Source organism: Hyposmocoma kahamanoa, unplaced genomic scaffold (genome assembly GCF_003589595.1).
Source record: "Hyposmocoma kahamanoa isolate Upper Pololo Valley unplaced genomic scaffold, ASM358959v1 78, whole genome shotgun sequence".
In the NCBI taxonomy this organism is placed as follows: domain Eukaryota; kingdom Metazoa; phylum Arthropoda; class Insecta; order Lepidoptera; family Cosmopterigidae; genus Hyposmocoma; species Hyposmocoma kahamanoa.
Window position 1 is genome coordinate 14,563,677 of NW_020653945.1, and position 25,254 is coordinate 14,588,930.

Below are 25,254 nucleotides of genomic sequence, written 5' to 3' on the forward strand. Positions count from 1 at the left end.
TAAAGGATGGGTGCTAACAACGAGTGAGCAAGACCAAGCAAATGTACAGTTTATTAATTTTTACCATATAAACACGTATATCTATTAAAGCAAAAACAAAAACAATAGGCAAGAAAAGGCGCCAAAAATCGCAATGCGATTCGCTACAGATATTTTTCAGAATTCTTCCAATCTTTCAAATTTTACAAATTGTTTAAATTTTACGAAATTTTTTTTGAAAAGTCCACTATTTGAAATTTTTGGAAAATTACCAACAGTATCCGTGGGTTATACTGCCTCGTTTTCAGTTATGTCTTGTTTAAATATGGTAATCGTGACTTGACAAGGTATAAAAAAAACTTTCTGTCGTCTGTCAAATTCACTTTGTCGACTGTTGTCACTCTTTGACAGTGGATTGGTTTGTGGATGTTTCTTTCGTTGTTTCATTCATGGGTTTCATGAATATCTCTGCAATCCCAAATAAAAAAAAAATTACAGTTGTATCACAGAATCTATAGTATAAAATAAAAAGTAGAAGTGGTTGACGACAGAGTAGTCACAAACGTAACGGAGATAAATTTGTATAAATGTTTCAATTCCCTAGTTGTCCAAGTTATTTTACGATGTGTATATTTGCTAATGAATGTTTTATTTAAAGTGGGCTTATACCGAACTGGTAAAGTTACACTCGTGAAAGTTTTATGTAAGTCACCCGATTGTTTGTTTGTGCAAGAAGCGAACATGGGTCTGCTGTCTGAGGGCAGTCCACTTTCCTGGGAGGAAACCAAGAAGTTGGCAGGACACGTGCGTCAGCACGGCGTGGAGCAGTTCATCAACTTATTCGCGAAGCTTAGGGACCGCACGGGAGATGTACTCAAATGGGGGGATGAGGTATGATACTCCTTCCCCTTAATTTTAGTTAAAGTTCGGTTTGTAACAGTTAAAAGTCTAGTACATTTTAATCAATAACAGACGAACAGAATATGAACCTTGATGGTATAATAACTAAAATAAAATTGTTTTAGGTGGAATATATTATAGTGAAGTTTGATGATGTGCAGCAACGAGCTACAGTTAGCCTCAGGGCCAGTGAGCTGTTGCCATTGCTGCAGGAAAAGGAACAAGCAGATCCAGAGAGTGAATATGCATTTTAACTTTTATCTTTTTAACACTAAATACCTAACCTAAATCTGTAATTTTACAAATTCTTCATTTCTAACGTAATTCATTTAAGTGCATGACTGGCAACAAAATTACGTGATTTGTCTAAACCAAGATACTTTGGTTTTTTCACCATGTTTTCAACATATCTGTCAATCAAAAAGTGTCATGTCATGGTATGTTACCAAAATGATTGCACAACATTTTTTAAGGTTAAATTTTGGCTAAGCGATTAACTTGTAGTATTTTAATGATAATCACTATATGAAATAGTTTTTATCGATATCTTTTTTATTGATGAATTAAATGCACATGACCTTCATCAACCTGGGTGGAAAGTGATGACGAGGTTGATGATGGAGCATGAACACCTATATATAATTCTTGTTCATAATTGCCTGCAAAAGGCCTAAGTTATAGTGAAAAAAAATCTGCAGGTGTGTGTGCAAATCTTGGATACATCCACAACATAGGGGTGGAACCCCAGCCTACATCGGTTCGGGTTGGGTGATGGCAGAATTATTTAATTCAATTTCTGTTGCACACTCCTTGATATAATCCTGTGAAACATATTATGTGTGAAAAATAATTAATATCTTTTTAATTTTAATAAGCAACACTTGTTACCAATATAAACAACATATAATTTTTTAACACCCATTTCACAACTTGAATTATTAGGTTGATGAAATATTTGATATTCATTTACTTAACTGAATAATTTATTAACATTTACAAAAACAGTAGTCTATATTTTACAAGAGTACTATAATGGAAGAAGTTATCTGCATTGATTTATATATTTAACCTTAAGTTATAATCCTTGAATGGCCTAGAGATTGAGCTTAGAGTTATCTTTGTCATACTTTAGTTTTTATAACTTTCTGAACTGTTTTATGCAAGGACTGCAAATCGGGACCATATTTGAAATCCGGATTTCACAATGATGCACTATCATGAATTTATGAGACATTACAATTTTGAAAATCAGCTTTCTTAAAGGAGATAGGGAAAATTTAACAGACATTAGCCATAAAATATTTCAAAATTATTGTGTAACAGAAAAAATACAAGAACAAATTAAACATATTTAGGAAGAATCTAACATGTTTTCTTTGAAATAAAAAATGATCCTAAAAATTATAGATCATCTTTTTTCATTTATCCAGCTCTGGATTTTATTGCACAAAATTTCAAAATTCTGTTTGCAGAAGCGTGAGTAAAATTAAAAAAAAAAGAAAGCATATTTAAAATTCCGAATTTTATTTAAAATCTTTTATTTAAGGATTACTTGGATTATATTTCCTAGTTTAACAGGATAATCAAGATTGCATGACAAATAAAAAGCAGTCCCCATACTATTATTATTATAACTATTATTGTTAGTGGAGCATTTCAACACTTGTGAAGTTGTATATCACTCATCAACCAGTAATGTGATATGTTATGATTACGACTATTTACACACCAGACTGATGGATTTTTTAAAGTAGTTTTATGCTCATTAATGAGCCACAGCAGCAAAGGAACAGAAGACGATTTTTGCATTACGAAGCAGATTCCAAAATATCTGCTCTCACTGTCAGCATACAAATTTGTCATTCCTTAATGGTTAAATGAAAAATCATAATGCTGTATTGTTACCACAAGTTTATAGTGTAACCTACTGAAAAGCAATAAATATTGTTTGTGGTTTTGTACGTATGTGTTTGTGATTTATTAAATTTGAAATAATAAAGGGCAAAATATATGTAGAAATAAAAAGTATTTTTTCGAATAATAGATATTTTTATAAGGAAGTTTTTCTAAGTGTGGTTTGTTATCACATATTATTAGATGCTATAAAACCGTTGTATAATATTCACAAATTCATTTTTATTCTTATCTTTATGCATGTAGGTTTATTCTGTTGATTCTGACGACCTTCGTGGTCGAGTGGTTTGCCCACCGATTTTCATGGTGTCACCATCTCTGAGGTTCCGAGTTCGATCCACGGCCGCGGCCGGGTCCACATAAAAAGACTTAACTTTTCTATATTGTTTCTAGTCTGGGTGATTGTGGTACCGTCTCGGTGTTTCCGATTTCCATAACACCATTATAGTTTAGGTTTGCTTTGGGATGAGAGCAGCGTATGTGATGTTGTCTAATATTTATGTTTATATATTGCTTTTTTATAATGATTATTTGTGTGGATGATGATATTACTGAGCACTAAATAAGAGAAGTGGCTCTTTTTATTCTTCTAACTGTCACGCAATACTCAATTACACAGTAAGTAGTGGTTATTCTAATAAGAATTAGCGTTAAAATGAATATTGCATGCATTCCAGTTCCCTGAAAATTCAACGCAACGGTGACATTGCCTCATAAAACACGACATTATAAATTAAATAGTAATAAGTGAATTGTTGTTTTTACAATTGAAATTGCATTAATGTAGTCAACACGTGGTTTTGTATTTAGCCTAAACGGCATTGCTATGTACTTGCCGCATTTTCGATATTCAATTTGTACAGAAATTGGCTCGATTGCCGCTGCTCAGAGTACCTGCCGAGTACAAAGCGATTAACAAACAGACAGTATTTTCCAGGCATCCCAGTCAATATTGGAATTATACACAAATCTAAATGTTGTATCGGGCATTAGTAGAAATCTTTATAGATCTTTATAGTGTAGAATCAAATTCCAAAATTGAAAAAAAAAATGACAAATATGAATAAATGACAACTGTTATTCTTATTAGTAGCAGTCATTTTGGAATTTTACTGATAATATCCACATACTAACGCTTATTTAATATTTTTAAAAACCACAGCTCTTGCGACTATGGATCTCAGGCGTTGATTTCGAAGAAAATAACTGATAATTCGGCTTTTATGGTTAACTACAAATTTACAAGTCGTATACCTACACAAATATAATAATAATCAATAACGCACATACTCACAACCCGCACTAGGGAAAACCACGGGTCACTGGTGCCATGGACACACACATAGACAACCACAAATTACACCCAAACTACACCCAAACTCACGACAGAAACAAATGTAGGCCATACAATTATTTCACCCAGCACGGGAGTCGAACCCGGGACCTCTTCCTGGCAGACCAGGATTGTAACTGTTCGGACACGGAGGTAGTTTGTATTATTATTGCTAGAAACTGTCATATTGTATCTTTTAACACAAATTATATTCTTCTTCTTTTTGCTTAATGGCGCTACCCTTTAGATTTCGCCAGTATCCAGTTTTCCGCTTAGTAATTTTAAGTGCTTCTGTATGCTATTCAGTGAGCTTTGTGAGAACACAATGTGATATAAAAATGCTTTCTCATTAAATTTAAATTTTGGTGCTGCAGACCTGTTGGATTACCTGAAAGGGACAGAAAACAATATATAAAGACAAATGTTAGTAGGTAAGTTAGGCAGGACAAACAAATTATAATCTTATGTTATTGCTGGTCATATAATCTCAAAGGACATTGATGCAAGACGTATCAACATGACTTAAAATCGTATTAAAATATGTGGGTTTGGGAATTAATGAGGGGAGGATATCGTATAAAGAGACGGGGCACTTATTACAGTTGAAAAAATGTGGTCCGAAATTCCTACGTCCAGCCCGCATTCGCAGACAAATTATTTTCAATATTGTACATATGGTTACAGACCAATTGACGGTTGCAATTGACGGCAAAGCTTGTTAACTGTCATAAGTGATTTAGATAAGACAACAATAACACGTTTGTGCAATGTTCATAATTTACCCACTTGATTGTATAGTTTATTTGCTAAGCAGGTAGATTTCCTTATCTAAAGGACTTATTATATCTATTGATCAAATTACAAGAGATTACTTATAGAATCTGTACATAGATGCAACAATATTATACTTACCTAATATTTAATATATGCACCTACAAGTCTTATCTTTTGACGATATATCGTAGTATGTTTTATAGTAAAATAAAAAACCGACCTCAAAAGTCTTTCATCCCCTAGTTTGCCACCCTTAGAGGTGGAATAGTAATTTAGTAGCAGTAGAGCTCCTCGTGAAAGAGCTCGTTCAGGGAAGTACTGCCACCTTATCTATTTCTGCCGCCAAGAGTAATGTCAGCATTACTGTGTTCCGGTTATGAAGGGTATAAGGGTGATGGTGAAATTACAGGCACATGGGACTTGTCAACTTGTGTCTCAGGGTGACGGACGCAGTGGCAGTACGCCTCAGATCTTTGCGATTTAAAGAGCCGAGTGGCCGAGCAACTGTTACGGACAGGCGTCGACGGGACGAACAAGTCGTGCGCCTGATCGTAAGCTAAACCATCAGGAGCACGACTTGTTCGTCCCGTTACTTGATATAATAAAAACCACTATTTAAAGAGGGTACCTACCCTCTTTCCAGCAAAAAAGAATCATGAAAATCTGTTCACAAATGCTTGAGTTATTGCGTAACGTACATACAAAAAAACAGTCGAATTGAGAACTTCCTCTTTTTGAAGACGGAAAAAAATATTTAACTTCAAAAAAAAATTGCATTTTAATTTCGACGAGAGAGTAGTTTTAATTACAAATTATTGTTTTTTAAAATTGAGTTGTAATTATGTGTTACGTCACTCTTATGTTAATGTGTTCCTATGCCTATTTGTCACTATTAACTGTTTGAATTTAAAATAAATACACGGTATTGGTGGAATAAATTGGGATAAAATTTGAAACACAGGAAATCTACACGTAAAAATTGCAATAATATGCAAGTGTTTAGTTATTCTAACTGGACAAAATCCCAACAAAAGCTCGTTTCGAGAATAAAATCGATAATTTTATTAACACGTATTTCCTAGTTAGTCATTTCTGTGGTGTAGAAGGAAATCTCATATGGCATGTTGTACATACAAACTGTTCGATATTTGCTTTTACGGCCCACTGTTTAGATTACTGCCTGCTTGTTGTTTCTAGGGCTGTCTGTCAATCAGTCGATTCCTCATTTACTTAGACTTGAAAGAAAGTGTAATGTTTTTTTTTCAGCTACGTTTTTACATTTGCTTCATGAATTAATTTTGAATTTAATACTTCACATTTATGCTTTACCAAGCAGGTCCATAGTTGTTACTTTTGAGTGATGACCGCATCATCATCATTAACCTATACGACGTCGTACTACTGCTCACAGGTTTCATCTAACACTACCACTGCACACATTTTCCAATCCATGTTTTCCTTCACCGTTAACGAGAGAATTGCTTCTGTACATTCACAAATGTACGTCACTAAGAAAGTGATTAGCACGACAGGGATTCCAACCATATTCCAACCATGGGCCTCCCGATTGAGAAGCAAACGTTCTTCCACAAGTTACCACCGCAGTTAACGATCGAATATATTAAATAATTTATGAACATGAGTTTTACAGTGAACGTTTTACGATGACTCACCCACCTACACCCTCAAAAACTTCATCAATATAGTATAGAGCAGGTTGTAGTCATGGTTCCCAAAACAGAAGTGTCAAGCAACCATTTTTTTTTTTAATAAATAAATAACGCACACACTCAACATAGCCCCGCACTAGGGAAACCCTGTGTCGCGGGTGCCATGGACACACATATAGACAACCACAAATAGAAATAAAAATAAAAATAAAATAAAAATACAAAACCATAGTTGATATATGTATCTTTACATCTTGGTTAGATAGTTGATGCCTTGAAATAATTTTACAGAAAATTGGAATGCAATAACATATTTGTGACATGCTTTTATATGGTCACGGCTAACTGACCATGGGACCTCAAAAGAGTTCATTTGTTTTAAAAAAACATACATACACTATTTTACATTGGAAGAACAGTTTTATTTAATTTTTCAATGTATAGCTATCGCGCAAACCTACGAACTTTACATGATTTGTTGTTTGTTTGATGGACAGTAACAGCGCTTACCGTCAAATTTAATATTAGAATATAATAGTAGGTACGAGGTATCCCGTTTCACTATATGGATTTCAAAAAACCAACTAAGGGCTTTACCGCGCCATATCCAAGTGCTTTCTGTGTAGTTGCCGCATACTACTTTTTCATAGAGAAGTTTTTAGGAGTAGTAGAAGCTCCTTGCGAAAGAGTTCGTTTAGGGAGGCACTGCCACTTTGCCTATTTCTGCCGCCAAGCAATAATGTGAGCACTATGTTCCGGTTTTGAAGCTAAGGGTGCTGGTGAAATTACAGCGACTTTTCAATTTATGTCTCAGGGTGATCGGCGCAGTGGCAGTGTCTCTCAGATCTTTACGATTTAAAGCTCTGATTGGCACTGCAACTGTTATGAACACACATGTAGCTAACCGTCAGGCGCACGACTTATGTTCCGTCACATGATGGTATAAAAAAAATATCCGATAGGTAGAACAGCAGAGAAACAATTACGCAGTTTTTTTTCGAACAGCCACACCAATTGAGTACCTAGTCTCGAACTAGGGAATTCCCTGTGCTATTAGTACCATGGTAACGGAATTCACTCTGAGGCACGACTCAGAACACACAGACCAGAACCAATTTAGAAAACTTCATTTCCCAAATCGGTCCTACTGGGAATCGAACCTGGAACCTCCACACATTACAAACCGCTGGGCCACGAAGTCATCAACAACTACATGGGTTGATTAGTAAACATATTGTTGCAGACGTAAAGTCCCTTTGGCGTCCAGAATATGGAGCCTACATGGTTGAAGGTACGCCTGGCAAACCTTACGGAGGGCTTTTGGCACATTTCAACGTTGTTGAAGCAAATATGCGATATCGCAGGGCTGAAGCCACCAGATTGTTAAATGAAGGCGAAGTCATCATGAGCATTACTAATTTTCCAAGGTAATAATTGTAGATTATGATTTAATTAAAATGACTCAATCTTTTTATTATTTAACTATGACGTATAGGTAAATATGAATCAGTCTTTTCAATACCTAAGCAAACAAGGGTGAGGTCATTTATGACGTCGGTTGGTTTAGAATAGCATTGTAGTAATCTGAAGATGAATTCAAATCAAAACACATGTATTGTATACATACTGACAGTAAATGAACTAAACACGAACAATATTGTGTAATCAAATCAACATGCGGCACTTCAGTCAATAACTAATTGTACTTTATTGATTTATTTACTAATGTGTATAGAATGTACGTTTGTTGGTGATTGTTTTGCTGGCAATCGATCATTGTGAATTCAGAATGATACTTTAAATATTTGTAATTAAAATAAGCAAAGTGATCATTTCATTCGTGTTAAGTATTTTTCTTGGATGTCAAACAGACGTGAAGAATTGGTTTACGTTGCTTTGATAATTGTGTAAAGTCTCACATTGATTTTCCAGCTACCGTCACCTTTCTAGAAAATTAAGTAGAGAAGGCAAGTGATTGGCAATAATTTCAGAATCAACGACCGTTCTATTTAAATTCGCCTATAAATTACTTAACACAATTAACCCGTCATGCGTCCTCTTAACGAACGTATATCCGTAAAGTGTTTTTTTTTCCATTTTGGATGAAAACACAGGTGCGCGATAGAGACACTGTGTGGCTTTAGGGCGCTACGATATCACAATCGTTAGAGAAACAAGTGTGTCTCTAACGAATGTACGTAAAGGTACGGTACAGATAAGGGCGCGTTCCCATTATGTCGTAACGTTTTAGTTATCATTGGACGACTATCGCGTCTAGCCTGTTCTCTTATCACGAATATCTGTCGTGACTGTGTCATGGAGGTTTATTCTATCGATGAACGACTGTCGTGTCTAACTGTTCCCAATAGATCGTGACGACAATTTATCGGTTCACGGTAGCCGCCTTGTCGTTTGCACAACAGAATCGTTTGAAGCTGCGATTATCTGTCGTCATACTTTTATCGACACGTTTTATTTATCTTCAGACAACTGTCGTTCTAGCTGCTGCCATTGTCACGACAGTCTGTCGTCGTAACTTCAAAAAAGTCGTGAACGACAGTTAATCGTATTGTTTTTTGTGTGAAGAACTTCATCTAAATGTACAAGCCACGACACCTTAAACTGCACGACTATCTGTTGTCATGACATAATGGGAACGCGCCCTAAGCGGTTAAAAACTCACCATTTTAAATCAAGAACAAGATAACACAAGCACACGATGATGTTACAGACTTGGCTGTCCGAATTTCACGACACCTCCCTATGCTCCGAATCCAAGAGAGGGCGTAACGCTTTCGCACTACTTCCCCGACGAGGGGATATTCCCTGGACACCCTCGCTTCAAAACTCTCACAGCGAATATCCGCCAAAGGAGGGGCGAAAAGGTTGCTATAAACATACCAAGTATGTTAACACTGTTTATATGTTTTTAAATTGACTTATTTAATTAGAAATAAAAAAAATGCTCGTATTGTATTGTGGTTACTTAGTTGCCTTGAAGCTAAAATGATTATAGCGCGCGCAAAACGCGTGAATATTATGCACATAAAGATCACAAATCGCAATAGAGTAGGTAAATAAGTTTGCGATTTCGAAACAATATCCTTTCGTCTGTGGTTACACAGTACAAACAATTGAAAATTGAATGCTTAAATTAATAACTCAGCAATAAAGATGTATACAATTTTAAAGTCGAAGTTAATGCCGATAACAACGTCGCAGTTACTCGAATTACATTTAACACACACAAAATTTTAACTAGGGAAGTATGTTATCGATTGATGGAAACTTGACCTTTTCACTTGCAGTTACTTCTTTGATAAAGACGATCTGAAATATTTTAATGTATGTCGTGCCATGCATATATTTTAACTTCGACCGTGACGGTAAAATATTGATCCGTATATTTATAGACACCTTTTTTTTTACAAAATTTTAAGTATTCAGAGACACGGAGACAAAAATCCCCGTCGACAACTCGCACCAGCTGGAACCAACGGCTGCTAAGCCTGACTGCGTCTACATGGATGCCATGGGGTTCGGCATGGGCTGCTGCTGCCTGCAACTCACTTTTCAAGCTTGCTGCATCACGGAGGCGCGGACGCTTTATGACCAACTTGCTCCGTTATGCCCAATAATGGTAATTATATAATATTAAAATCTGTTGTAAACATTTCGCATATTTTAAAATCTTAACTGGCTTAAGGCGAATTGGTACCGTGGTTGCATAGTCTTTGAAGCGTTTGCGTTAGACTCAGAGAGTCTTTGCACGATATTTCAACATTTGCTTTCTAGAAATTAATTTAAAATAAGCTCATAGTTTCGATATATATTTAAGGAACATAAGTGAGAAAATTTCATTAAAACATCTCTAATAACAATCGAATGAAACTGATTTTTCCGTAGATGAACGTACTAAAAAAATTAAAATTTGCAATACTTTGTATTTTTGTTAAAACACCTATTTTGGGACTCACTCCATCTAATGCTAAGATCACAGCATTGTTTATTTCAATTGGTTTTCAGTTGGCATTATCAGCCGCTTCACCAGCTTACCGTGGCTTTCTTACGGACGTGGACTGTCGCTGGGATGTGATTTCGGCGTCGGTGGACTGCCGCACGCGGGAGGAGCGCGGCCTTGAGCCACTTAAGAACAACAAATTCCGCATACACAAATCCCGTTATGATTCTATTGACTCGTATCTCTCACCCGAGCATGAAAAGTGAGTTATTTCGAGAGAATTAATACAAATCTGATAATTTTTGTATTAATTCGCGTTGTTTCGTGGACTCGTAGATCGAGTACAGCAAAGTTACTAAGAAATTATAGTCGTGGTGAAAAGCAAATTGGTTAAGAAACAACGTCTTAGAAAATCAATAAAAAAATTATCCGACTTGCCTTTGTTCATGTTAATTATTATTATTTTATTAGCTAATTTGAATTTTAATTATTTTATTAATTGTAAATTTTTACTTTCGACTAAATTACTTTTATATTATGTATTTTGAATATTTTGACATCTCGATTTTGAAAATTTTAATGTACATTTCATATACAATACACCATAAATTCACCATACAGTCAGTTGTTACTAATGTAGTATAAGGTTGCTTACTAACAAGCTATAATAGTATAAAAATATGTGATTTTTTTTGGAAATTCTAAAAACAAAAGAGATTTTTAAGCCTGTTGTATTATTATAATCTGAACACGCACAAATATGAACACTGTATAAACTTTTATTTTAATAATAAAATACACGTTCTTCTTTAGATACAACGACATCAACATAGTGCACGACGAGGCAATTTACAAGAAGCTGCGCGAGGGTGGCATAGACCATCCTCTCTCTGTGCACGTCGCGCATCTCTTCATTCGAGATACTGTATCGCTCTTTTCTGAGAAAGTTAACCAGGACGACAAGAATGATACTGATCATTTTGAGGTCAGTTTATTTTTATTATTACTAATATACTCGTAGCCACTCAATAATGCAACACGTTTCATTATCTTAGTCTTTCTTTTAGTCTAAAAACGAATCAAATTTTATGATTTGTTTTGCCCATCGGTAACTTGGAATTTTTCTGTTCTTTCGTATTAATTAGCTTATAATTATATATTATTCTCTCAGAACATTCAATCGACGAACTGGCAGACCATGCGTTTCAAGCCGCCGCCGCCGAACTCCCCAATTGGCTGGCGCGTGGAGTTCAGGCCGTGCGAAGCGCAGCTGACTGATTTCGAGAACGCTGCTTACGTTTGCTTCGTGGTGTTGCTCACGCGTGTCATTCTGTCGTATCACCTTAATTTAGTTATACCTATTAGCAAGGTAGGATTATGTCACTTACGATATCAAGTTAACATTTTTGTTTACTCACCAAAATTGTTTTTAATGAATGTCAAGTGACAAGACGAACTAGTCGTCCTGTCACTTGACCCTGAGACATAAGTTCACAATGCACTAGTGCCTGTAATGTCATCAAATTTGTGCAGACAAGTCACAGGAAATGTTGGATGGACGGTTTCGTAACTCAGAAGCGTACTCCATATCAAATATCACGGTTTACACTTAGTCAGATGTTCAATAGCCCTTCCTGCTGGCTTTACTAGCTGAAATACTTCGCTTATGTAGGTGGATGAGAACATGCAGCGCGCGCAACGTCGCGGCGCCGTACTGACGGAGCGGTTCTGGTGGCGACGCGATATCGGCGCGCCCAAAGACGTCGCACCAGATGCATCTAACGCACCCGACCAATACGCCGAGATGACCATCGATGAAATTGTTAACGGGAAAGTAAGAAACAAACCTTTTAGACAATTTGAACTATTGATTTGGAAGTTTTTTTATTATGATACCAAGTGTGTCGGGACGAACAAGTCGTCGTCGCCTTATGGTAAGTGACACGCCTGTCCATAAAAGCTGCAGTGCCACTTAGAGCTTTAAATCACAAAGATCTGATGGCAACTGCCACTGCGCCCATCACCCCGAGATATAAGTTGACAAGTCCCTGTTTGTAATTTCACCAGCACCCTTACCCTTCAAAACCGTAACGCAGTAATGCTCACATTACGGCGGCAGAAATAGGTAAGGTGGCAGTAATTCCCTGGACGAATTCTCAAAGGAGCTCTACTGGTTTTAAAAATAACGAAATAATAACAGTGGGCTACTATAGCAGCTATATTATTGCGTACGGAGTCAATGCACTATGACTATTTAGTTACCTATACTTCTAAACACGGTTGGTTGACATTTTGGTCCGATCGTGCACTCACATTTGAAGCGAGCGAGCTTAAACTCTTGAGGCCCCGTGTACATCAAAATGTACAAGTGATTCAAACCTAGACAATTATTCTTATGATCACGTAAATACCTAGCGTACATTATAATGAAAATATTGCATTCAAATTTAGCGCCTGTATATCCCACATGACCATAGAGTATATAGAAAAATACGTTTTTCGTACAAAACTGAGGGCATACTTGCTTACGGGTCCGAAACATATAATTTTATTTAGTACATTGACCGTAAAACGCTTTTCCCGTTGTAGTTTTGCTGAATCTAAGGAATTTCAAATATTTTTCATCACACTTGCTCGTAAATCATAATTGCATGGTGGCTAACTTGACTATTGGGGCATTCCCACATAAAACCCATGGGACTTTTTCTTTCCATCACAGCCATGATCGGTAAGGTGTTTTTTTTTATTTGTAGCTTCCTTACATAGATCAGGTGCAAGTTCGGGCAAGGAAGTTATGTAAGTTCAAAATTAAAACATTGCTACTTAAATACTTATTATTAAGAATTTCTTATAATTTTATTTTTTTTTAACAATCAATCATGGCTGTATTGTTTGCTATTTACAATATTTTAGTTCCAGTTGTCTTATCTATGAAAGAATTAAAAAAAACAACACAAATCGCGTTCATTTGCCAAATCCATAATTGTTGTGGTTGTGTACCATATACATATATATTGTATTTATTTCCTTGCAAATGTGATAAAAACATTGTATGTATCACAAACAACAAAAAATACAAAACTCGAGTTATTAAAGCTCTCAGCCTTTGGCTTCGGGCTTCTAATAGACTCTCTCAGAAGCCCGAAGCGGAGAAGGATCTATTACTTGTAATAGACCATCCCTTAGGGAGATAAGTAATTACTAATAATTGGTTATTTGCCGTCCTTAAGACACAGTTACCGTTGCTATTGTAGAGCTACTAGACCCATTAGTTTGTTCCTACCTCAAAAAACAACATTTGCAATGGCAAGATTAAAATAACATTGTTTCTACTATTTTACTGTTTAGAAAGGCATATTCCCCGGGTTAATCCCACTAATCGAGTCGTACCTGTCGGGCATGGATGTGGACGCCGATACGCATTGCTCGGTGCAGCAGTACCTCAAGCTGATTCAACGACGCGCCTCGGGCGAGATCTCCACCATGGCCGATTGGATGCGCAAGTTTATTACTACACACCCGCAGTACAAGTAAGTCTTTGTCCACCAGATAAAGCACCATCCATTAATAACAATATGCCAAACAACTATACTAATTATATTTATAGAGATGTTTTGTTGAGAGGCTGTGGTGAGAAGGTTATTCAAAAATCTCTCACTAGATGTCACTAGCAAAAGTCAGTACTAAAGATCTTACCAATAGACACGTAAGCGAATTTCGACAACTCGGTAACTGGACCAGTGGCTGAGATGGTTAGAGCAATGCTACGGTGCAGCATGGACATGGGTTCAAGTCCCACCGGGGTGACGAAAACTTTTCTGCGTGTTCGATCTTTGTATTCATAATCACGCTGTTTCTCTCTCATCTGCGCGTTGTCCCGGTTGCGTTCTCAGCAGTATTGCTGCGGAGCCCGGGGTCAGCTTTCCTGCTTTTTCTCCTCCACTTTGCGCGGTCTTCGGCATCCTTAGTGGTGAGACCATTGGCACGCATATCACCCTTGGCGACGTCAAGCCAGCACTTCTTGGGTCTGCCCCTTCTACCGGGGCCCGGCGGAGGTGGCATAGCCAGACATTTGTTTCCCACGTAGCATGCCGGTTTCCGTAAGATGAGGCCGTACCAACGTAGGCGGCTTTCTTGCAGTTTATCTGCAATGTCACGGACGTGAAGGCTGCCTCGGATGCGGGAGTTTCTGACACGGTCTTTCCGTGAAACTCCACACATCCAGCGCAGCATCTTCATTTCCGTGACACGCAGCTCCTGCTTATGGCGCTCAAGTACGGGCCACGTTTCACTGCCATATAAAAGGACAGGCCTAATGATGGATTTATAGACCTGTCCTTTCAGCTTAACTCTTGGGGTCACAAATGACACCAGTCACCTCACGCCACTTTGCCCAAGCGGCTGCGATTCGGGCTCTGACGTCGCAATCGATGTCTCCGGACGCGCTAAGTACAGATCCCAAGTATTTAAACTCGCTCGTAGGCTCGACCGCGTCTTCGCCTATGCGAACGGGTAGGGGATCTGTTTGAGTTGCAGACCATGTACTCATAATAAATTAAATTAAAAAAAATAAATAAGAATTTGTATTCATAATCACAACTACACCAATTACCTGGTCTCGTTGCCACGTTAAGGCCACAGACATTGGTTCGAGTCCAGTCGGATCGAAAGAAATTTTCTATGTGTTTGTTAGTAATAATTTGCATGTAATAATAACAACTTGGAAAAGTTTATTTCCAAATTGGTCCTACCGGGAATCTAACCCAAAACCTCTTTAATCTATAATAGAAACTGTATTGTTTTAATTAGATATGAGCGCCGATAATAGACCAACCGGCGGCGGCGCGCCGACGAAAAAGTGTCGGCGGCGGCGGCGTTTCGGCGGGGCGAGCGCGACCCTAAAACGAATTTGTATAACTGTGTTTGTTTTTACAAAACCGTTATACAAATACTTTTTCAAAGGAAAAAATAAAATAACGTATTTTGATAGTAATCATTTTTTTATCAATTCTTAAAGTACGCACGCGCACGCTTCCGTATTGAGTACGCGTAGCGAAAATGGCGACGCCAGAAATTGACAAATTAATTTTTTCAACAAAACATCTTTAATCAAAACATCTATGCTAAGACCGGACGGCACGCTGGTCTATACTGCAGAAGACAAGGCAAATCTTTTTTTGCCTCACGCTTTGCAAAGAGTTCGCGTCTGGATCTCATCTTACCTCAGGCTGGCTGCACTACGAGTATGGCGCCAATTTGCATACGCCAAAAAGAGGTACTTGAACTCTGCGTAATCTAAACGTGAATAAAGCTAGCGGGCCAGATGGAATTCCAGCACTAGTCCTACGTAACTGTGTACCAGAGTTGTCTCCTGTTCTCACACGCCTACGCCTGTACCGCCTCTCACTTGAAACTGGTGTAGTTCTCAGGTTGTAGAAGCAATACTCTGCAAGACTATGGAACGTGTACTCAACAGCCGTCTCCTGTCGTACCTTGAAGACAACGACCTCCTCAGTGATCGCCAGTACGGATTCCGACGAGGGCGATCAACTGGGGATCTTCTTGTGTATGCCTGTCACATACTGAGCAAAGCTATAGAACAGCAAGGTGAAGCTTGCAGTGTCCTTGGATATTTCTAAAGCCTTTGACAGGGTCTGGCACGCAAACCTTTTAAGTAAGCTTCCCTCTTACGGGCTTCCCACTGACCTTTGCAATTGGATCTCGGATTTCTTGAGCGAACGTTCGATTCGAGTGGCTACTGGAGAAGGCTACTCTTCCGAACATATGGCGAGAGATGACGGAGTTCCTCAGGGTTCCGTACTATCTGCAACACTTTCTGCTGCATATCAGTGATATGTTAATTCCAGGTACCTTTGCGTATGCTGATGACAACACAGTTGTAGATAGGTACTTGACCAATGCAAGGGTCAGTGGAGAGGAAATCCAGTCTTGGCGAAGGTCCATGGTTAGCCATTTGGATTTGACACGCAAGGCAGTCTCCGATTGGGGCGATGCCAGTCTTTTCAAATTTAACGCCACCAAAACGCAGGTATGTCTATTTTCCACAAAACGGAGTCCCTTTGAGCTGACTCCGACTTTTCGTGATATATCCATACCGATAGCCGACTGTCTCCAGCTACTTGGAATGGACCTGTCGTCCAATTTGTACTTCGGCCCATACATTGAATCCATGGCCAAACATACAGCAAGGAAGCTTGGGATCCTTTCCAGGGTGAGGCGTTACTTCACATCGGGACAGATGCTTCAGCTGTACCAAGTACAAGTCCGGTCATGCATACTGTAGTGTAGAGTACTGCTGCCACTTATGGGATGGCTCTGCTACATACCAACTGGCCACCTTGGATTCAATTGACAACCGTGCCAAGAAGCCTATAGGTCACTCGGAATTAGTGGAGGCGAAGCTGCAGAGCCTTGAACACCGCCGTAAAGTAGTCAGCTTATCGGTATTTTACAGGATATGTCACGGATAGTGTACAATGGAATTACACGATTTAATTCCATTGATTCCGCTTTCCCCTTTCCATCATCGGGGGACTAGGCGTAGGCTTGGGTTCCACCTCTATGTTGTGGATATTCCAAAGATTCACATTTATGTGGCGAACGGCTATGCAGTGGAATTCCCTGCCTGCAGACTTGTATATAACTTGGCGTTAAATTTCAAGGCGAAAGTGAATAGGCATTACTTAGGTGTGCATGCTCCATCGTCGATCCCATCATCACTTTCCATCAGGGGAGATGGAGGTTAAATGTTAACAGACATTTTATATAAAAAAAGTTTTATCTTAGAAAAGTCAAAGTAAAGTCATAGTCAATAATCATTTATTCCATAGGTATAATTTGTACACTTGAAAACGTCATTTTTTTTTTGTTCACTACGCTGACCTCCCCGAGAAGAACGAGCAAAAAACTCTTCTCAAAGGATTTTGAGGATTGCTCTTTTCAAATAAACTTAAATGCTATGTAATAATCTTTGAATCAAAATTGTGTGGAATCTAGACTCTTGTTGTCTTTCTATACTTCTTTATCTAAAACATACTCTTCAATTTTGTAATATGACTTTTCAACTAAAATACTTTTAATGTAAGTTTTAAACTTAGGAAATTATAATCTTAATATATTCTCCGAAATCTTTTTATAAAAACTTATATAGTTCCCCATAAAAGAATCGTTTACCTTAGTTAAACGAAATCGGGGTACCATGACTTTGAACCTTAGTTCTAAGGTTAATATTATGAACATCTTCTTTCTTTATGTGTATTTTTACGGGCATACAAAATATTTGAGTAAATGTACTGCGATGCCACGTCAATCATGATACCAGTCTCTCAGTACACAGAACGAATCGCTCGTTTTTGCAACACAAATATGGTTTGTATATCTGCCGCTTTACCCCACATGAGAATCCCGTAGGACATTATAGTACGGAAGTAACTAAAGTAAACTAGTCTAGCAGTGGCAACATCGGTAAGCTCACGTATTCTACGGACTGCGTATGCAGCAGAACTTAATCTGCTGGCTAAGGAAGATATATGTGGAAACCATTGAAGTTTACAAAGTCTAACTTTTCTCCATTTATTTCTATGATTGGACTAGTCGATTTTACATTAGGTAATTCAAATTTAACACACTTTGTCTTCTTGGCATTGAGCAATAAATTGTTAACATTAAACCAATAGGCTACCTTTGAAAGGGTATCGTTAATATTATCATAGTTAATGTGATGTCTGTCTCTTTTAAAAATCAAGGATGTTTCGTAAGCAAACAATACTAAGTCGCAAAGGTCCTTAACAAAGAATGATAGATCATTAATATACATGAAAAATAAGAACGGTCCAAGTATTGAGCTCCGCGGAACCCAAGGAAGTCACTCCATTTATGTCTACTTTCTGAATTCTATCGTTAAGATAGACGAGACAAGTTCCAACGCCTTGCCATTTACTCCGTAATATTCTAGCTTTCTAATAAGAGTAATATGGTCCACACAATCAAATGCTTTTGAGAGGTCACAGAAAACCCCAATAGCGTTCTGGGACGTTTCCCAAGCATCAAATATATGTTTTGGTAGCGCTACCCCTGCATCGCTAGTCGATATACCACTAGTAAACCCATATCGTTCACTGTGAAGAATGTGATCCCTACCGAAATAAGACAGTAATTGAGTCAACATAACCTTTTCGAATATTTTATTTTAAGCTGGTAGAATTGAAATATGCCTCGGGAAGAGTGGGGTGAATACGGACGCGGGGTAATTTCAGACGCAATCGTTTCTAGAGGACTATTTTTTTCCCCGCGCCCCGCTATCGCGATCTTTCGATCACATCCACCATCGTAAGTGTGAAAAGTTGTCAAGGAGAGCCGCACACGCTTTTCAAAGTAAGTACCAAAGACTTTTTTCATGTGTTTTGTTGCAATTTTACTTCATTTTTAGTGTCGTGTATACGCTGTTATGTGAGAATTAATGATGTGTTACGTTTGTCATAAATATTTATAAGATACATCCTCGAAACTGTAAGAATATGAAAATCGTACGTGCTAGCATAACATCTGAAATATTATGTATTTAAATAAATTACGATTGGGGCAATTACAGACTTGGGACTTGGGGCAAATCCAGACGTCTGTAATAACCCTAATTAAGGTTTTAAATAATTAATCTTAAGGAGACCGATACGCTTTCATACAATCTTAGGCCAAGTTGTAGGAAGATGAAAGTGGTATCAATTAATAACTTATATTATATTGTCATACGATCACTGCCCGTATTTACCCGACATGCACCGGGTAATTACGGACAGAAAGCCTTTCGTTTTTCTTTAAAATTGTATATTTCTTGATTATTTAAAGATAAAAGATTAATGTAATTTTGTAAGGTTATAATCAAAGTTTAATTATAATAAAAAAAATACTGAGTAATGCTAATATATTTTTATTTCGATATTCGCTTAAGTGTCCGCAATTCCCCTCTCTCCCCTATAGTTGCTAGGATCAACTTTCCTACCGCTTTTGAATAAATTAATAACCTTGCTGTATTTCATCAAATCGGGAAAAATACCTTCGTCATCGCACCTATTGAATGCATTAGCTAAATGTGGAGAAATTAGATATATTACTGAGTCTATAACTTTAGTCGATATGCCCCAGAGATCTTCAGTTGTTTTAACATGTGTAGATTTAAAAGCTTTGATGATGTTTTGCGAATTAACATGATGACTGCCACAAACATTAACATTTTTCTTTAGGAGATCAATAGCAAGAGAAGGAGAGGAATTTAATGATTCTGCAGTGTTTACGGCGCGGCGATTTCCGAAAAGACCGATTAAAAAGCTTGAGCTACCTCATCTTTAGATTTTATAAGTTTGCCGTCGAATTCTAAAACTATGTCTCTATCATGTTGTTTAACCCTGCCTGACTCTTTATTTATTTTACTCCAAGTAGTTTACTATTTTTCAATTATCTAATTTTATGATAATATTATTAGCAGCAATAATATTAGCAGCTACACATACTTTTTTAAATATTTTGGAATAATTTTTAACATATTCTATAAAACTGGAATTCGTATTATAAGTTTTCATAGCATATAGCTCATACAAACGTCATTTTCTGGCATCGCCATTTTCACATACACAATACGGAAGCGTGCGCATGCGTACGATCGGAGCGCCTGTTCGAACTCAACGGCGCGTTGAAGCTCCATTTGTACATCGTACAATTTTATAACAATGTATTTTTCCTTTGCCCTCATAGAAAAGATTCTGTGGTATCCGAGAAGATAAATTACGACTTACTGAAGACAGCGTACGATATTCAAACCGGCAAGATCGCGGCACCGACCTTGCTCGGCACGAGCTCCGTTTCCAAGACCAACGAAGACATCCCAAAAGCCTTCACCAAGATGATGACTAAAGACTGCCCGTAACCATGGCAATGCCACTCAGCCTTGAACGTCTCGTTCTGGGGTAGGTAGACGATAGCTAGGATGCCAAGATAAGCTGTTCAATTTAGTTAAATTAAAACACACACCACACGTACAAAAGTGATACTTAATAGGTTACATAGTTACCGATAAATCTTCGTGTTACCAATAAATCTTAGTGCTGTGATTGATTGTATGTGGCTAGTGTGTGGTTAGTTTGTTGTACATCGTCCAGTCATTGTAAATCAAGGTTTATAATGACACTCAAATGGCATAGCATTTAAAGTTAAGCATTTTGCAAATGTAGAGAAAAACACTTAGCGGAGTATTGTGCTATTTACTACATATTGTCAACTGTACATTAGTGAGTTCCAAGTGTAGAATACTCGTTTATAAACTTTTGATTGCAACCCTATCTACCTACCCTGGAGTAATGTAGTGCCTTCTCTGTTGCAGATGATTTTGCTAGAGTTGTTACTATCGTTGCCTTACATACTATTGTAATGACAAGATTTTTTATAAACATCCGTGTAATAGCTTATTGGAAAACTACGTGCGTGGATTTGTAGGCGACAGTTATTGTAACGGTGCTACTTAGGACGCAAATGTAGGATATAAGGTTATTGAATATAGTAAGCGGTAAACAACGATGGGCTGTTTCTTAGATTTAGGTGTAGTGAATAAACATTGAACATCAGCAAGACTCTGAAATCACGAATATTTCCGAACAGTGTCGCTGCGTCTATAGGTATTAATGTTAATTTACAATATTATTTCCAGTGGAATTATTTTGCTGAACCCAGTAAACCATATTTTGTAGGGCTGTAAATGGTGCAATGTTTTGTAGTGTCTATTGTGTGTACTTGTGTAGTAAGTGACATTATAACTCTCAAGTAAACTCACCCATTAATGTACACCTACACGTGACTAATTATTCTTTCTGTGATTCAAATTTGCAAGATTACACTACATTACAAGATTATTGACTTAGCAATATTGTTCGTTGATGCTTAGTAGTGTTAAAAATACCCTTTGCTTAAAAAATATTTAACTTTTATTTCTGAGAGGTGGGAACCTGGTGGCCTGACGCACAATCATTTTTATTAGGTTAGGCATCAGTCTTTCACTAAATTATACTCACTAAAACTCGACATGTTAACTATTCCTAGCTGTAATATGTATTTTGCAGAGGAAAATAAACTGTATTAATCAGTGTCGTTGCCAATGACATTAATAAAGTTTGGTATTTAATTATTGTAAACACATCAGTCATTAACCCGTTCATGGACAGCATCGGCGTTTACCGTAAAATGAGTTTTATTTATATTGTTGCGGGCGTTTATCGGAACGTTGTTGATACTTCTCCAGGGAGAATCAGTACGCGGAAACTACACAGATAGTACTTGGAAATCGCATTGTAAAAATGTTTGAGATCCACATGGCGAAACAGGGCACCCCTTATACCATCATATTTAATATTACGGTAAACTCCGATACTGTCTATATAACCTGTGGACCTGGGCGGTAAAAGCGTACAGAAATGCTCGTGGTGCCCCAATTTTTCCGATGTTCAATGTTTATTTGTCACATCTGTACTTATTATGCCGTCAACAAATTCACGCACGTAACGCTCATTTTGTTTATCTAACAAGTTTTTGTAGTGTTAGTTTGCACTTTGATAGAATGATTAGTGAAGGATTCAAAATGTTGGGATTTTGTTGACGAAGTTACACAATTGTAACACGCGTAAAAAAATTAAAGAATTTCTTGTTTTTATTTTTTTTAAATGTATATATTTTCTTGATTAAAGAATTCATTCGTTCCTTTATCCTAAATATTGATCATATTGATAATTGATTGTTTCGGTACGTAGCACTACAAGCATTTAGGACAGTATTAAATGTAACATTCTCACGAAGTAGTTTCAGAATGAAAGTCTGTCAGAGGTATGGTTGTGATTTATTGGATGGAGTTAATAGGTTTATAACTGTGTAGCATTCCTCGCCGCTGTGGCTCATTATTGTATCCAATTTATTATTTGGATTTTTGAAATATTCAAATTAAAAGTGTAGTTATGTATCCGAATTATTAATAGATCATAGTGTTTCGATTTTAAGCCAGATTTCGTGATTTAAACTGTAGACTAAAAAACACAAGACATAAATCGGTTTTGAAAATTTTTTATCTTATTTTCTTTATAAAAGGCCTCAATATACACTTCATTTTGCCTGATTTTAAAAACAATATGCTTTAATATTTAATACTTATTATTTTAAAATATAATTACGTAAAGGGATGATGGTTATGTAACATTAGAGGTCGTTAGAAGATAAACCAGTGATGACTACAAAGCTCAATTTACATTGCCGCGGAAAGTAATGGATGCTAATTTTTAGAACGAAATTGTACATAGCTTGATGAACCTTACGTCAATTGAGCCTTACGTAACGCATAAACTAAACACGTTACGGTAGTTATGGAAATTCCCAAGACTGCGCGAGAATTCTCCGCAAGACGCGCGACCTGCTCTTAACACTTAGTTTTCTTAAAATTTGAAAAATGTAAACTATGGTTCTTCATTGATCGTAAACCTTTTTCTTCAGACAACAAATTACAGTAAACGAAAAACATCGTGAGAGTTGATGACAAGTGACTTTCACAAATAACTCGATATGCTACTATTTTATAAAAGTTTCCATCAACGTTTGGAACCTTGTTTCTATAAGTTTTTTTATAGAGCAAGTGTTTGACATAGATTGTTTGTGAGATAAAAGAAGAAATTTATATTTAGTGAATGCTACGAGTAAGAAAAACCGAATTCATACATAAATGTAGTATGTTTGAGAGTTTTGTTTTAGGATATTTCATAAATTGCTTTGCTCACAAAATGACAGAACGAAATGGCGTCCTAAAAAATATCCATTTGTCTAATGTTAAAAAAAGGAAGTATAGTTGTGTACAATTGCAAAGGTTCATTAAGAATTGGTTACAATAATTCAATTCTGTTTCGTATCGCGGCAATGTAAATTGAGCCTAATTATATAGTAACTATCCTATTTTGGTCTCCAAAATGTAATAAGCACAAACTATATCTATTGTTTATTTTTATTAATTTGGTGAACCTTAAACGGGTTTAATTAAATTTTCTTTTATTACATTACGAAACAACGATATGTATTAAATTGTTTATGTTGATTTATTGTTATTATTATTTTATTTAGTACAACATTATTATTATATTATATACAAATATGCAATAAAGTTATTTAATTGTTAACAGACGTTTCTATTACTTGTTAAAACACCTGAGGTATTTTGGACGGAACTTGAGGGATCCTAGGAACATATTTCGCAACTATCTAAAAAAAGAACAACTTTGTATGACCAATTCATTTTATTAAACTAGAGCAGCTAATATTTAGAACTTGTCTACAAGTTGTAGTATGTGCTGTTGTTCCTGCTGCCGCCATTCTTCACTACCCGCATCTCCGAGGTTGCCCGCGTATTCTGTAGAACACAAACGATGAGTTAATACTTAGCACGATGAAGAAAGTACAGGCCTAATATTAATAATTCTTAAGATATTACGAGTGAACAGAGTTGTCTTGTCGCTAATTAAATATAGTATTAGTTTTGTAATATAAGGGCAATTTTCAAACATTTTCTTGTTCAATGCATAAATTATAAATAAAAACTATCAAATTATGGCGTCATACTCCGGGGCAGAACCACCTAAAGTTTGATAAATTATGCTAAGTAAACGTGTTAAATGTTGAAAGCAAATAAGATCACACATCACAATGTACTTGCTTAACTATCAATAATAATATAATAATAATAATAATATGTGCTAGACAATTAACCTGTACTATAAGTACCAGAGCAACGGAATTCAATCTGGGGCACTTTCCAGAACACCCGAACCAGAACCAATTTAGAAAAGTTAGTTTCCCACATTGGTCCTACCAGGAATCAAATCCAGGACTCCCGCATCCAGCGCTCACAATGTAAACCGTTAGGCTACTGAGTTCGAGGCAATTGATGTGGTTTTTTGGCAAAAAAAGTAAGTATTCGAGTATATTACTACACCTGAATATTAAGTAATATTAGGGGTTAAAGTATGAAATTGCCGTTTTATTGCAATAGGTTCTTTGAATTTTCATAGAATCTTCATGGTTTGAGGTTTTCGAATGAAACTTTTTTCAAATGGTTTCTGTGATTTTTTTTTTTTTAAATTTGAAACATTTGAATATCGACTTTCAATTGTTTTTGTTATTCAATTTAGACAAGAAAGATGGATACTGCGAAAATTCGAGTGATTTTTAAATACGAGTTCCAACGCGGAACTAACGCGGCAGAAACAGCCCGCAATATCAATGCTGCGTTTGGAGAGGGGTCTACTAATGAACGCACCGTGCGATTTTGGTTTAAACGCTTTCGTGATGGAAATTTCGACTTAAAGAACGAGCCACGAGGAAGACCGCCCACACAGGTGAATAACGATGAATTAAGAGAGATAGTGGAAGCCGATCCTAGTCAAACTACCCAGGAATTAGCTGCATGGTTTAACGTTACCTTACCCACAATATTGACTCACTTGCGTCAAATCAATAAAATAAAAAAATACGAAAAATGGGTGCCTCATGATTTGACTGATCTGCAGAAAGAAACGCGTGTTGAAACTTGTGTTGCCTTGTTGAACCGGTACAGAAATGAAGGAATATTGGATCGAATTGTAACATGTGATGAAAAGTGGATTCTTTATGATAACCGGAAAAGAAAAATG

At 36.8% G+C, this 25,254-nt stretch overlaps 2 protein-coding genes across 2 annotated transcripts in view; one reads left to right on the forward strand and one right to left on the reverse strand.

Moving 5' to 3' along the window:
- The first annotated feature begins 517 nt into the window (after positions 1-517).
- LOC113232886 (glutamate--cysteine ligase catalytic subunit) lies at positions 518-20,486 on the forward strand. The gene is made up of 11 exons (XM_026467770.1): positions 518-870; positions 1,005-1,116; positions 7,814-7,997; positions 9,302-9,474; positions 10,011-10,210; positions 10,597-10,793; positions 11,345-11,516; positions 11,703-11,900; positions 12,204-12,365; positions 13,880-14,061; positions 20,300-20,486. The coding sequence occupies exons 1-11, from the start codon at positions 619-621 to the stop codon at positions 20,469-20,471; spliced, it is 2,004 nt and encodes a 667-aa protein (XP_026323555.1). The 5' UTR covers positions 518-618; the 3' UTR covers positions 20,472-20,486.
- Positions 20,487-23,845: 3,359 nt separating this feature from the next.
- LOC113232915 (beta-catenin-like protein 1) overlaps positions 23,846-25,254 on the reverse strand; it is a 30,736-nt gene continuing 29,327 nt past the window's right edge. Inside the window, exon 12 of the mRNA XM_026467817.1 lies at positions 23,846-23,975. Coding sequence (XP_026323602.1) covers positions 23,887-23,975 — 89 coding nt within the window. The 3' untranslated portion in view covers positions 23,846-23,886. The remainder of the gene's footprint in view (positions 23,976-25,254) is intronic.